Source organism: Chroicocephalus ridibundus, chromosome 13 (genome assembly GCF_963924245.1).
Source record: "Chroicocephalus ridibundus chromosome 13, bChrRid1.1, whole genome shotgun sequence".
Classification (NCBI taxonomy): Eukaryota; Metazoa; Chordata; class Aves; order Charadriiformes; family Laridae; genus Chroicocephalus; species Chroicocephalus ridibundus.
Window position 1 is genome coordinate 3,136,783 of NC_086296.1, and position 14,478 is coordinate 3,151,260.

At 41.5% G+C, this 14,478-nt stretch overlaps 1 protein-coding gene across 4 annotated transcripts in view; it reads right to left on the reverse strand.

The window, feature by feature from the left end:
• GRK3 (G protein-coupled receptor kinase 3) overlaps positions 1 to 14,478 on the reverse strand; it is a 78,378-nt gene that overhangs the window by 21,756 nt on the left and 42,144 nt on the right. For all 4 annotated transcript variants that reach the window (XM_063351494.1, XM_063351496.1, XM_063351495.1 and 1 more), the window contains 6 exons: positions 14,189 to 14,290; positions 12,910 to 12,984; positions 11,318 to 11,379; positions 10,240 to 10,291; positions 9,479 to 9,570; positions 6,601 to 6,700 (listed from right to left, as the gene is read on the reverse strand). In XM_063351494.1, the coding sequence (XP_063207564.1) occupies positions 6,601 to 6,700; positions 9,479 to 9,570; positions 10,240 to 10,291; positions 11,318 to 11,379; positions 12,910 to 12,984; positions 14,189 to 14,290 (483 nt within the window). The remainder of the gene's footprint in view (positions 1 to 6,600; positions 6,701 to 9,478; positions 9,571 to 10,239; positions 10,292 to 11,317; positions 11,380 to 12,909; positions 12,985 to 14,188; positions 14,291 to 14,478) is intronic.

Here is a 14,478-nt window from a genome sequence, read left to right on the forward strand (position 1 = left end):
AATTTCCGAAAGCAATTTGTGTACTCATCCACATACTCTGATGTTTCACTTACGGTTTAGAGATCTTCAATTTCGCTATCTCATTTCAATACAAAAATAAAAAAAAAGCTATGAGGAGCCAAAGGCTTAAAAAACGCAGGCAGCATCACCATCTTCTAAAGACTTGCAACTACAGCAGCTAGAAATAGTCTAAAAATATTTACCTGAGTTTGCACTAGATTTACATGACAGATGCGTTAAAGCTAACAAGCTTTAGGCCAGCTCAGAAAAAAAATAAAGCTGTTCTCGTGAAGTGTGAAGGACACGCACTATTTCCGACGATTGCACGGCGAACATTCAGCTGCCAGAGCATTGACCGAGAACCTGAGTCGAACCCGAGTGGCATCACGTACAAAATCCCGGAGGACAGAAAGTTTTCTCCTCAACTCTATGCTAAAGGCAGCTACGGTGGTGACACCCTGTGTGCGCCGCTGAGCTCCCGGGCAGAGCTGCAGCAGGGTGACAGTCAGGTGTCCTGCCACCCCCTGCCACCCCTCAGCCCTCCAGCAGCATTTGTGAGAGATGATTAAAAGGAACATAAATATACGGGGAAGGAAGTCACAACTCTGATGCGTATCCGATGCACAGGAAGCAAGAACAGCACGGTCCGGATTACGCAAAACCCAGCGAACAAGCACGGGGGGTGCCGATTTATGAGCGTCGAGCAGCTGGGCGCAGGGCTGGGTTACATGGATTTCATTCCCACTTTATCCTGAATTCACACCGACGTTTAAGACAAGCAGCCTTAAAAAAAAAATAAATTACAGCGGAAAACCACCTCTTTAGCGCACATGATCTGTTCGGTGTGCTGCTACCTCTGCAACGCACTCAAAGACGCCATGGCAGGAAGTTGGCAGACCCACCTCTCTTCATTAGGCCTCTAAGTGGTTAATTAGTAGGGGGTGGCTATTACCTCACCGACCCCTTCTCCAAAGCCATATGAAGCCAGTGTTGTTTGGTTAGTCTACAAGGGAAGCCGAAGGAAGGGCTGCGCTGTGGAAGCCGACCGGCCTGCACGGCAACCCTGACCGACCAGGGCCTGGACCCAATGGCGGCCGCCAGCAGGGAGATGAGCGGAGACAAACTGAACTGCTGAGGAGCCAGGACACCACGCAGGAAGCACGAACGTGACCTAACGTGACTTATACACTGTGTTGATTGTTGCAGTGCTGATAGTGAAAGCTGTGGGAATCTCTAACAGGAACTCGCTTCCTTCCCAGTTCAGGAGCAGCACGACAGGGCAGCCTTGGGCAAAGCGGGACCCACGCGGGGGGACAGGGAGGGGACGGCGGCGCCATCCTCACCGGCCGGCACAGGTCAAGTCGGCTCAGCCTTCCACAAAACTACCTAACGTTGAAATATAAAGCTTTAGATACTCGACTGTAATCCCCAGGGACTCCCACAGCACCTGGACTGTGCGCGAATGTCCAACAAACATCCCGCACGAACGTCCAGCCCCACCTGTGTGTTATCGCTTACTGCACACAATTCCACACGCGCCTCTGCGGAAGGTAGGCACCCGTCTGGAACACCCTGGAGAAACAGGCGTGAAAAATGCCGAAATGGTCCTAGAAATAAGGGGGCTATGGGCAAGGCAGCTCCTGAAAGGAGGGTGTAGAGAGGTGGGGGTCGGTCTCTTCCCCCAAGTAACGGGCGATAGGAAAAGAGGAAACGGCCTCAAATCGTGCCAGGGCAGGTTTAGGTTGGATATGAGGAAAAATTTCTTCACTGAAAGGGTTGTCAAGCGTTGGAACAGGCTGCCCAGGGCAGTGGTGGAATCACCATCCCTGGAGGGATTTAAAAGCCGGGCAGACGCGGTGCTGAGGGACGTGGGTTAGTGGTGGTTTTTGTCACTGTTAGGTTAATGGTTGGACTCGATGATCTGAAAGGTGCCTTCCAACCGAGACATTTCCATGATTCTACAAAAGATACTACCTCTCGTTATAAACTTTGTATGCCTCAGAACTGCGGACTATCATATTACCACTTAACTTCAGAACAAAAGCTTTAGTAGAATTATTAACTTAATTTTCTGAATCGACTGGATAATTCAAAAGCATCCCCAGGCAGGCTTCCTAAAACCTTAGAGCAATCTATTTACCCAGAAGGATCTAGCGTTAGAATTTAAACACCATACACAGAAAAATAAAAGGGTGTTTTTATAGCAGAACATAGTATGCCTACATTTTTATGGATCTCATTTTTTACAAGATAACTGCAAGTGTAAATGTGATGCATAACTCATTTTTGTGTAAGCCTCCCTAATTTAATCACTACCCTCTCACTGTTTAACAGAGAGAAGAAATTGTAGTACTGTGATATCCTTCTGACAAGAAAACCACTGCAAGAGTATTTTCCAGTATAAAAACAAACAAAATAAAACCTTATAGTTTTTTTAAAACATGAAACATAAAGCAATAAGGCAAATTTCCCAAGAGAGTAATAATTTGTTGCAGTCAAGCTTCTGCTCTGAAAAAAAATAAGCAACAGTATGACAACAATGCGTGAATTAAGAATAGTTTAAAAACAGTTCCTTACATCCAAACAATCCTGGATTAAGTCCAAAAAACTGTAGGAGACAAATTTCTGGTAATAAATAACGTGGAAGGAAAAAAAACATTAGAATAACTATAAAAAAATTGTAGGAATGTAATATTTTAAAGACACTAGGACCCTAACAGTTACTTCAGAAGGAAAATGTTGCTTCTGACTCTTTCCTGCAACCCAAGCACCCGGCTTTAGAGCACGACTGTAGAAATGAGAGCAAAAAGGTAAAAAATGTGTTCGGAGAGTAGAGCAGCTGTGTGGCACGTTTAACTGGAGAGTAGCTCTGTCCTGACAGGTCTGGCTCAGAACGATGTGCAGGTCAACGCCTGGAACACCGAGCTGTTACCTGCCATTCCCCAGATGTTCCTTCAAGAGACCACCAAGATTTGGGAATAAATTCGATTTTTTGAGCAAAATCAAGACTCCTAAAAATCCTGGTACACATGAAAACAAAGTAGCTGTTCTTCTCAGAAAAAAAACAAAACAACTCAATTACTGATCTCAGAGGTTTTACCTGTCCACTTCTGCTGTACCTTATATTTATCATGCCTTGAGGGAAATCTTGAATCCAGTATTTAGTCAAATTATCTCAAAAAGAGCTAAGTAAAACAGCTAAACTGCCTAGTTTTTTTGGAAAGAGAGAACTAGAAGACACAGCAGAGCAGAGCCACAGCCCTGCGAAGCCACTGGTCTTGAAAGAGACAGCGGGAATGACCATGGCCTACCAGCCAGGAAAAGATTTATTAAATAACCACTTCCTGCCACAAACAGCAACTTTTGGCAAATTGTGTTTATACAGTCCATCAGCAGTGACAGTCTTGGTGATTTCAACGCTACAGTTTTTGAACGCTAGGCAAATACGGCTATCACAGAAAATAATGTATTTTTTTTGCTTTTAACATAAAGTAAAATATTTTCCCTACTATGCTATTTTCTAAGAATTTCAAAATGCGGTTCCAGCCTCCAGACTGAACATCACCATGGGAGAAGACAGGGAGGAGGACATCTTGCAGAAGGGGAAACACAAACCTCAGCAACAGTTTGTCCGTGTGACACCAACAGCCGGTGACAAAGCAAATACACCAACAGAGAATCCAAATAACGCAGAGCCCAATCCAAGAAGTGTCTTGTCGTACTTCTGAGCTCTGCTGATTCGAAACGTTACCATGAAAAGCTATTCTCACAACACAGCCACCATGTACTCAAATTTGGGAGCTCCCTATTCAAGAAGTAGTTGTGAATGCCAAAATTTTAGGTGGATTAACAAAAATGATTACACAAACATGTGTGTAATCTGCACAGCTGTTATTATGTATTTTGCAGAGACATCTGGATTCCCAGTTAACTGACTAATTGTACTATGATGAGCTTCCCAGTTCCATTTTGTTCCGGGCAGCGCATAAATCCCGTCATTGGGGAAGGCACGCGCCATTCAAACCTAATGGCTTGTATTCAGGAATGAAATGAATCACCTTATTCTACCGCTTTCAAACCTATTTCATTCTGCATATTCAAAACACCCCAGCATCTCGTGCACGGGCAGGTGTACCTAACCTGAATGGGTAGCATTTTGTACAACATCTCTCTTTTCAAAACTCTTTTTCAAATTTCTGAGAATCTTAAAGGAGTTACACTCTAATGAGCCGATAAACCGTAATGAAAAAAACAAATGGTTCGTCTTGCTTTTCCTGTTGCTAAATAACTAGCTGTGCGCTGTCATGTAAGTAAACTAGACCCACCGTTAGCAGCCTTGTGAACAATTTCCTTCTTGAATCGCTAGACATGAGAATTCACTTTGAGTACCGGAGCAACAGAATCACAAATTAAAGTTAATTGGACAATTATTACTAATTTACCTAGATTTCTTGTTTAGTCCCCACTACAGAACTTCACCCCACTGGCTCTCAAGACTCCTGACGCTTCTGGACAAGCTACAACTTATCTTTCGTGAAAAGAGTTAACACGATAAAAAAGTCTAAGCAATAAATCCCAACTGTTAATTTCACAGAAAAGAACAAAGAAATACTTTCCAATCAGTTTTCTATCTTCATGCTGAAGCCAAACGTGAACACAATTCTGTGTTAAAGGAAACGCTCTGACTTTTTATTTCAGTGCATTTCTCCAGAGAAAGGCTGAAGCAGGGGAGGAGTTTCCAATGAAGGAACTACCTCGTCCTGCCGTCAGAGCTCTTCAGTAAGAAAGAAGTTCAACTTTATGATGACACCTTGATGTGTAGCTTCCCTGGTTTCTAGTTTAGGATCTGCCTTACCAGAGTATTTCTTATGGCAGAGGAAAATGATCTGATGGGCAGCAAGAAAAGTTCGAAAGCTCATTTCTAGGGACAAAATTGTAATCAGCTTTGCCGTTCTGTCAGTCTGCACAAGAGAGCATCTCACATGCCTTTTGTGAGGCTGAAAAGTACCAAGTCTTATCTGATTCATAATGTTTTCGCTTGACAATAAAAGGGCACTGTTTAGCAATTATAATTCTGCATTTATATCTAAGTCCTGAAAAACACATCTCCATTTTTTAAAGCCAAGTTTGCAGACGACAAAGGGCAGCACAGCACGGGCAGCTCTCCTGCGCCTGCGCCTACGAGCAATGCAGTGCGAAGTCCCAGACCCGCTGTGGGCGGAAGACAGCCCATCTTGAAGCCCGACCAGACGGATGGTGCCCTGGTTTGGGGCGCAGGATGCCACAGCCGGAGGAGGTGGTGGAAAGGAGAGAGGTTAAAGAGAGCATCTGGCGTTCATTTGGTGGCCAGCCCAGCCCAAACCACGACAGATGGGTTTTCCCTGAAGCAGAAGACAGGAAGGATGCTGTGCATGCGCTTAAAGGAAAAAATGATGCTAAATGCATCACAAGAGGATTTTTTAAAAAAGAAATCGGTATTTACTAACCCGCCTGGGTAATGCAGAACCAAACCCAGGATTTACTCGGTCTCTGCAAGATACAGAACTTGTCTCAGAGCAGAGCACAGTATTTGCTCTCTGCCAGCCTGGGAGCAGCAATCCTCCTGCACTGCAGACGTTCTGCCATTTGCGCCCCTGTCGTACAAGCCCAGAACGAAACCACACGCAGCTCCTTCTCATGCTTTAACTGCGCTGGGAAAAGGGATGCGTTAACACTGAGCTGCAAACTGAACGTTTAAGTCATACGCCACAACAGTCATGAGGAAAACTAACCTTTTTACCAGCATCACATGTAACCATGGCGACACGAGCCGATTTCAAGTTTTGTTTAATGAGGCCAGTGTACTCAGAAGGCTCTGGCACTTCAAAGCCTGCTCCGAAGCCACCTGAGCACGACATACTGCTGTGGCCACGGCCGAACTGCTCTTCTGCAGGTAACGAGACCCGATCTGGTCAAACCAACACCAGTTGGGGTTGCTTTTTGTGCACATTAGTGATATTTCTAATTTTAAGTAGACGTGTATGCTAGATGGGCAGACTTACTTGGTACACCTGGATAGGTACCCAGCTAAAGTACATGAAAAAAAAATGTGGAAAACTTGGCTAAGCTAATATGAAAGTCACAGGAAAGGAAGGAACAACAGGTAACTGAAGCTTTTTTCTGAAATAGTATCTTATATTCTACAAAAGTATTATGTTACTACAGCAGAAAAGGAAATCCCTATGCAAGACAGATTAATGTTTTAGAAAAGTATCAACTATAAATATTTGAAAAAGGAGTATTTACAAAAATCAGAAGGGGAGGGGGGAAAAAGAAAGGAAGAGGGGTGGGGGGAAGAGAGAATGAATTATCTAAGAAATGGGAACGTCCTCAAGCCTCTTTAGCTGAGATGCTGATTTCCGTAAGCACCCAAACTGAAAAGCAAGCTTCCTTTTCCATTCGTATTTCAGACACATCGCTAGAATCAGGGGGAAGGTTCCAGAGGGGTTTAACATTTGCATGTCACACAACCGAATTGATGGAGCATGTATTATACATGTAACAGATTTTATATAATATGAAAAAAAAAAATAAAAAGAATAACAAATCAATGATACTTACTCCTGTACTGACAAGAGACAGCATAATTCTTTCATTTAAGGCTAATGTTTCTCCTTGCTTCATCTTGATTCTCTTCTTATCTAAACATTTCATTGCATACCTGAAAATATTAACTGTTCAGAAAAAGCAGCAGAAAAAATGTCCTCCTATACTCAGTATTATTCACTAGCAGTTATGGCATGCATATGTACAGTATCCTCCTGTAAGCAAGCTCTTTAAAGACTTAAACCCAGTACTAAAGACATCATGACAGGACTAAACAAGAAAACCTCCAAAATCTCAGAATGAAACCATTTTCAAGAGAAGCCTCCTGACAAATAAATGTGCTTTAATAAATAATTCTGCGTCCCAACAACCACAGTGATACAGGAATTACATATCATACACTCATTTTTTAATACCTACAAGCAAGGATTTGCAGTATGAATTAAATAACAGAGACTCTGATACGGTTCCATTTAATTCTAACAGTTTCAGCTCTACCAGGAAAGTAATATCTTGAACACACGCTGAGTTTTATATATAAATTCTTTAAAAATTTTCTTTCTACTCAAAAAAAAGGTCAGATATACACCAGAAAGCTTTTTTTCATCTTCTACCATCTGTATAACACAAATTAATAAAATTTCGCTCAAAAAAGAATGTTACCCTAACAACCATCAAACAAGAGTAGGATAGAATACAGTCTGGATATTTTTTCAAGACGTTAGGTCAGCCTACGATTAGACAACAGCTGAGAAGGACACGTGTGTTCCTCCATAGAAGACTTCTAGACATGGGCAACCATGGGGTTTTGGGCCACTGGTTTTAAAATACGCTCAGGAAAACACCGTGTTCCAGCACTGCATCGATGCTCATCAACTGCCTACACCGTGACAGCTCCGCACAGAAACAGGGCCTCGTGTAACCTTCGCTCCCTAAAAAAGCCACGTCATTCCTTGCCATGCATGTGGTGCAAGTGGGGGAAGAGTGAGCGTGAACATACTGGAATTTTACATTTCCAAAACGTGGAATATATTCACAGCACGTGCTTTTGCTGAGGAGTCCGTAAACGATGACCATAAATACCATTTCACATGCTACCCTTTGTTTCCGCCTGGACATCACTGATGCAAGTGAATGCCTGGGGCCGTTTAAGGCTGATGGAAATCAAGTATCTCGGGTCTTATATTGAGTCGCGTGCTCCAAAAGCACTGCGATCCCTCCCCCTTCGGCCTGCTTTCTGCATGGTACTTCTGGCCCCTATTTAGATGTCCTTGAAGGAGGTGACGTGAAAGAAGCCTCAGGTGTGTCTTTGTGGGTTAGTGAAACACCGATGGCATTTACCTTGGAGGGGTGGCTTCCCAAGCTCCTTGCAGGCAGTAAGTGCAGCAGAGGCAGCCATCTAGAGTGGACGGGATCTGGATTAGGGATGGGTAAACAGGTTTGGATTAAGAAAGAACTAAACCAAACCTCTACCCAGAACCTGAACCTCATCTAAAGTTTTCCTTTAAGTTTGGAAAAGGTTGGTTTTCCCATGTTTCACTTCCCTTTACTCTATTTATATCTGATAAAAACTGTCCTTTGCTTCCCTCGCTACTCCCAAGGTTTATCCAGAGCAAAACTCAGACACGAAAATGGCTGGGAATCTGAGAACTACCACTTCAGGGCGGAAACTTACTTAGTGTGGCTCAAGCTAAATAAAATGTTTCTTTTTGTACATGGACAAATTAATGAATTGTACATGGACAAAAAAAGTACCAAAGCAAGGATAAAGACAGCATTGTTAGTAAAGGATTAATATAAATACTTAAGGTCACTGCAAAATACTGAGCGTGATAGCAACATTAAGATGTCTTCCACTTGTTAATAGCTGAGAAGTTTATTATTATCAAGGCTGCCAAGCACACACAATTGCCAGTGAAGCCAACTGTAACTGCAGAGACGTGGCACTCCAAACATGTCATGCTTACTCAGAAGAGAAATGTTCAAGGATGGTCCCTGGACTAAAATTGTCAGGAGAAAAGCAAGATGAAAGGGGGGAGGTGGGGTGTAAATAAATACACAAACAGATAGATATTGAGAACAATTTGTTAAATCAATGCCCAGATGTTCAAAACAGGATATAATGGGACAATTATGCCTAGAGATTGAAATCTGTTGATTAGGAGAAGTGTGCAAATGGTAAGACCAGAAAAAAGAAAAAAAGCCACTCAGGGTTGATCCTGGACTTCCCACCGAGAGCTCTGTTAAACACAAGCTCAACACTGGAACTATATTCTTCCCAACGTAAGCAAGGATCCCAGCTTTTGCCAGTGAAACGTGCTCATCAGGGCAGACACTTATGCAATTGCACAAATCTAGAAGACCATAGTCAGCATCTGCCCAGGCACAACCCTGCAGATAGAAGAGCACCAAGGTGGTATTCCTGGGTCCATCCTCCATCCCTACGTCAGCGCCAGCTGCGGGATGCGCTTTGCTGCGAGAAGAACAACCTTCAGCAGATGAGAGGTAACACCTCGCACAGCCACCACCGTTTCCACAAGAACATTGTTCTGCGCTGTCAGGCTCTGATCCAGGAAATCATTTAAGCACATACTTAATTTTAAACACATGTGCAGTCTCCATTAATTCTGACAAGACCATTTAAACGAAGGATGTGCTGCTTAAGAGCTCTGCTAGGCTGAAGCCCCACTGCATGGCACATAACGGGATCAAATATCGAGCTAAGCTCAAAGACGATCCAGCGATCAGAACCTCTTGGGATAAAATTTCATTATAAAGAACTATACAGTAATGCGATGCTGCTTCCAGTGATTTTGTAAGAAATGACTGGAAGCGTTTCCTTACTAGTTCAGAGTTTACAATTACCGCTAAAACAAAGTGTGTATATACTCACATTTTTCCAGTGTCTGCTTTTCTGCAACCATACACTTCACCAAATCCCCCTCTTCCTATTATTCTATGTACACTAAAATCATTCATGGTCAGCTGTAAATACAAAAAAAAATAGAAAAAAAAAAAGAAAAAACAAAACCAGACTTGATTTTTCAGTATTAAAAAACTTCCTGTAAAGACATCTAAATAATCTATTAACGTGTTAAGATATTTAATTATTGTAATTCATAAAGCATTTATTGTTTTGGAAAAAGGAGCCCCTTATTGTTTATATTTCAACATACTTGCAAGCACTACAGCCTGAAGCACGAGCAAGACGAATGAGACTGTTGTTGCCAAGGCCTGACGGTCTCATTCATAACGCCGCCTGCGGAAGAGGAGGGCTATTTTTCACAGGCAAAGTCGTACAAAAAGCGGTGCCGAGGGCCAAAAGCAGCGGGCGAGGTACGGGGTGCTGGGGACAACGTCAGAGCCGCCGTGGGAAAAAGGAGACAGAGGGTGTCTGGGGCTGTTATAGAGACGCGATTCTGGCAGTTTGGTTTCTTTCAACTACTATAAAAATCAAAAAGCTATTAACTCCAGACAGGCAGAAAGGGATGTCCAGAAAGGAATCGTTAGGACTGTTCGCCTAAGAATAGCAGAGCAGATCAGTAACGTTCACCGTGCTCTTTAATAAGGCCTTTTCAGAAGCAGTACTCAAAACCGAACATTTTCTTTCCTGTATCAGCCTTTGACAAGATAAATATACTTGTAAGTACTTACATGAATATTTAGTTCTACGTTTTTCCATTGACAGAATCTAGTAAACTTGTCACTGTAGGAAAAAAAAAAGTTTAAAAGTTGTCTGAGACTACTGTGTAAAGTGTCATAGAAAACGTCAAGACTCTGATATTTAAAATAAAGTTTGCGCTAGGGCGTGTTGTGATATTTATTAAATGATAGCCTTCCTTTCAAACAATTGTAATGTTGCCCCCACCGAGAAAAACAATTACTAGGCAGCGCACGCTTAATATTTTACATCCTTGTAAGAGAAAGATATCCGATAACCTTTATCCCTGTAATTGTAAGTGCTGAGTATGTCCTCACATCTCTCTCTCAGATGGTTTTTAATTTTTAAAAACAACCAGCTGACTTTGGAACTAACAAACATTTAAATTACATAAAGAGAAAGATAATTATAAGAAAACAGAAGCAGCTCAATTTATGTTAATGAACCTCCGTATACCCCAAGGAACGTTTTAAACTCATTTTATCTTAAAATAGGAAAAACATCAGTAATACCGCAAGCTGTAGCAAAAAAAATAAACAGTTTCTCATTTCTACATAAATAATTCAGTATTTCTTTTCAGAGTAAGAAGCAGCGGTTCTGTGGAGGCATTGTTGCACCCGTTTCAGTCTGAGTGCGAAATACCATTTCATACAGTGGATTTGGCTGTCGTGGGACGAGAGCCGGACTTTGCAGGCCCTGCCTTGAATCCCTCACTACACCTTTTCTGCTTAATTGCCAGGTGTCCAGATCCAAACCAGTCTGGCTCTCTGAGTCACTCAGGAGAACATCCCACGAGACCGTAATTCCACGTTTTTAAACCTCTACGATCCAACCGCCATCTATTATTCTGCTATGCAGAAAAATCGATCATCTTTCCAATTTTTTCACTGATACATCCTGACATTAATCATGATACGCAAACAAAGCTAGTCATTTGCTGAAGCTTGATGATAATACATTACTAATTAAATGAAGTTTATTCAACATTTTCAGCCTTATTTTACAGCAATTCTTAAGGGATCTGGCTTCCTGCTACATTAGGTAGAAAGTTTGGATATGTCACGTTCATACCTTTCCATAAATTTCTGAAATATTTTTCCTCGGAGACTATCACAGATTTCTTCTATATATGGCTAAAAAAGGGTTAAGGAACGCAATTAGTATTTAAGCGTACAATAAACTGATGATGCAGTACCACCCATTCCACAGAACTCATCTCGGCCCTATAGAACCACAGCATTTACTGTGTTTTCCTTGCAGAAGGCTCAATGAAGCATTTAAGCTTTGCGCAGAGCTTTTGGAATCTGAGCAGGTCCCCTGAAATCAAACATAAAATATTTCCACGAGCTGGAAAACCTTAAATGTTTGCCTGGGGGGTGGGGGGGGCTGTACAAAACCTCTCTATGGCCAACAGGTCTGACAAAACAATCACAGCACACTTCTATTTTCAAATATATTTAAATACACTACGCAGAGCGTGGAGTCTCCACTTCCCAGAGCCGCTGCCGCGCTTCAGCTTTTTGGTGTTTCTTGCCTCTCTGTCTGCCCTTCCTAAGACACTGGCACCTTCAATCCACAAGTGACTTTTTTTTTTTTTTTTTTTTTTTAGAGAAATACTTTGTCTTGACGTGCGATGGCACGCAGCGATCTCAAATCCCAACCCAATTAGCGGTGAGATGTAACTCCAGCAACGTAGTTAGCAATTTGTCAGTTCACCTAATTGCAACATTAAAAACAGTTCACTGAGCAGGAAGAAAAATCAAGCAGGGGCAATCTCCACATTTTTGCAGTATATAAAAATACGTGAGATTTACATGAAAGGCATTTAAGTTTATAAACACTCCCATGATTGATGAGGTTCATTTTATGCAAAACCACACTGATTTAACGCACCTCGCTACAAAACTTAGCATGTATCTGAATTTCTTGTATCAATGCACATTAAAGCTGTAACAATACAAGAAATATTTCCCTTCTAATTATTTTCTAAAGTAAAGAGCAACACAAAGGATGTGTAATTTTGCAAATGAGCCAGGATACCATTTATTTTTATATTCAAATGGAGGATCTGCAAATCCCACACTTCCTTTTAACAATTCAAAATTTTAGAAAGTTTAAAAAAAAACACAACACCACAATTTTAATGGTGCAGAAACTCCTCTTTAGAAAGGTAAGTTTTGACTGGGTTTTGTCTCGTGGAAAGAGAAAAACGTGTGAGACGGTACAAATCCTTAATTCCACACCATCATTAACTGGAATCAATATACCTTAAAGAAAAAGAAAAACGTTTTCAAAGATTTCACATTACTGAAACAATAAGGCAATTTCTCCACTCTGCAGTTTGGTTTATCTTGACAAGATGTGTATCGTCCTGATGTAAAGTGATTTACTCTGAATTATTTAATGGCTTAAATTACATAAATTTAAAAACTATTCTGCTCATATACCAAGGTACAGTTTGCCTTCGTATACGTGCTTGAAAATATTTTGGGTAAGAATAGTAATTTGTCATTTTTATTTGACTTAGAAAAGCATTCTAATATCGCTAGTACAGCAAAGAATACGTCCCAGTACCATTTTATTCCGCCTCCTTAAATAACATGTACAAAGTCACTTACTGTCAAATAAGTGAAGAAAATGTGAACATTCAGACGTAACCTCACCTGAAAAAGGCTGGCTGGCACTTGTTTCTTGGCTAAATGCGTTTGTACATGATCTACAGCTTGTTTTGAGAAAGGCTTTTGAAAGAGAAAAAGAAAGATTTCAAACAGTTGGAAAGGTAAGAAGCTTCATTTAAGATCTACAGCACTGTTGTTCTTTTAAAAAAATAGATATGAAAAATACACATTTTTGAGAATGAATGCAACGCAGCTTCCCCTAAGTCTATTATTGTGAAACATGCAGAAAGGATGTAGTAAAACAGTAAAATAACAGTAAAAAAAAATATTTTAAAGCGGGAAGGTAGGAGAGGGGAAGATGAGGACGAGAAAGGGGAAGATAAACGGGCTAATGGTACTCCTTTAGCAGATTAATGAAAAATTCCATCCAGAGGGACAGCTCCAGAGTCAGAAGCAGAGACGGACTTTTTACCGCCACAAAGCCAATAACGCACGCTTAAAAAATTCCTTAAGCCCTTCATCCGCACAACCCTACCGCTAGGGTAAAACCCACTGCAAATTCTTCTTTAAAATAGGAGCAAACGAAACTTAACCACAGACCAACGGGCCAAAACTTCAGCTGGAGGAAACGTGTGTTTGCAGTGACTTGAACGAAGCTGCATCTGCCACAACGCGGCCCCGCGCCTCCAACGTACCATATTGCAGCTAAAACGTCTATTGTCACTAGTACGGTATGAAAGATTGCTTTACGACCGAACAAATAATAATTAATAATAAAATCCTTGTGAGATCAGTTTTAGACAAAATCTCCAATTTTACCGAAGTTCAACATCCAAACTGTCCCGCAGAGGCCCCAGCAACTCAACATTTCTTTGAGTTTTTGGGGGCAGGGATGTTGCTGGGTTGGTTAACGGATGTTTATTTGTGTGTGTACACAGACACACCAACTGCACTCATCCTATTTTTAAAATAGAGATTTGAAAAAATAGAAACCAGCTAAATCTCCAAATATTTCCTTTGCATACCACCAAGTTCCATAAAAACTGGCACACGCCACCAATCTGTACATCTCATTGCTGTAAAAAAAAAAAAAAAAAAAGGAAAACAAACTCAAAAAACCCCCAAACATGCTGAATTCAGCCAAACCCAGTCCCACAGACTTCAAAGGGAAATCCACAGCACTACAAGTATTTGTAGCAACAATTCCTTCAGCGATAGGTTTTTAATTGCTCTCTGAATGAAACAGCAGTGATTTTGGAACTATCGCTGCTGTCAAGCTACTGGAGTAAGGCAAAGAGCAGTGTGAAATCTGGACGATACACACATGTGAACAGGAGAGAAGCTCCTTCATTATGTACGTGTCATAAATCTGCCGACTTCGGGTCATACGCTCCTCCTCAGAATCCAGCTTCTCGTATTCTTTTATCTGCAACACAAGAGAGAAGGGTCCATGAGGTGAGCACATTTCTAACGATTTTGCACTCGCTTGGGAAAAACAAGACTTTGGCCGAAGTTTTATTTGACTTTATTATTTTCTTAATTAAGTTGGAGAAAAACCACCTGCAATACCAGAGTTACAGTTGACCTTAGATTTCCCTCCTATGCAAGGAAACG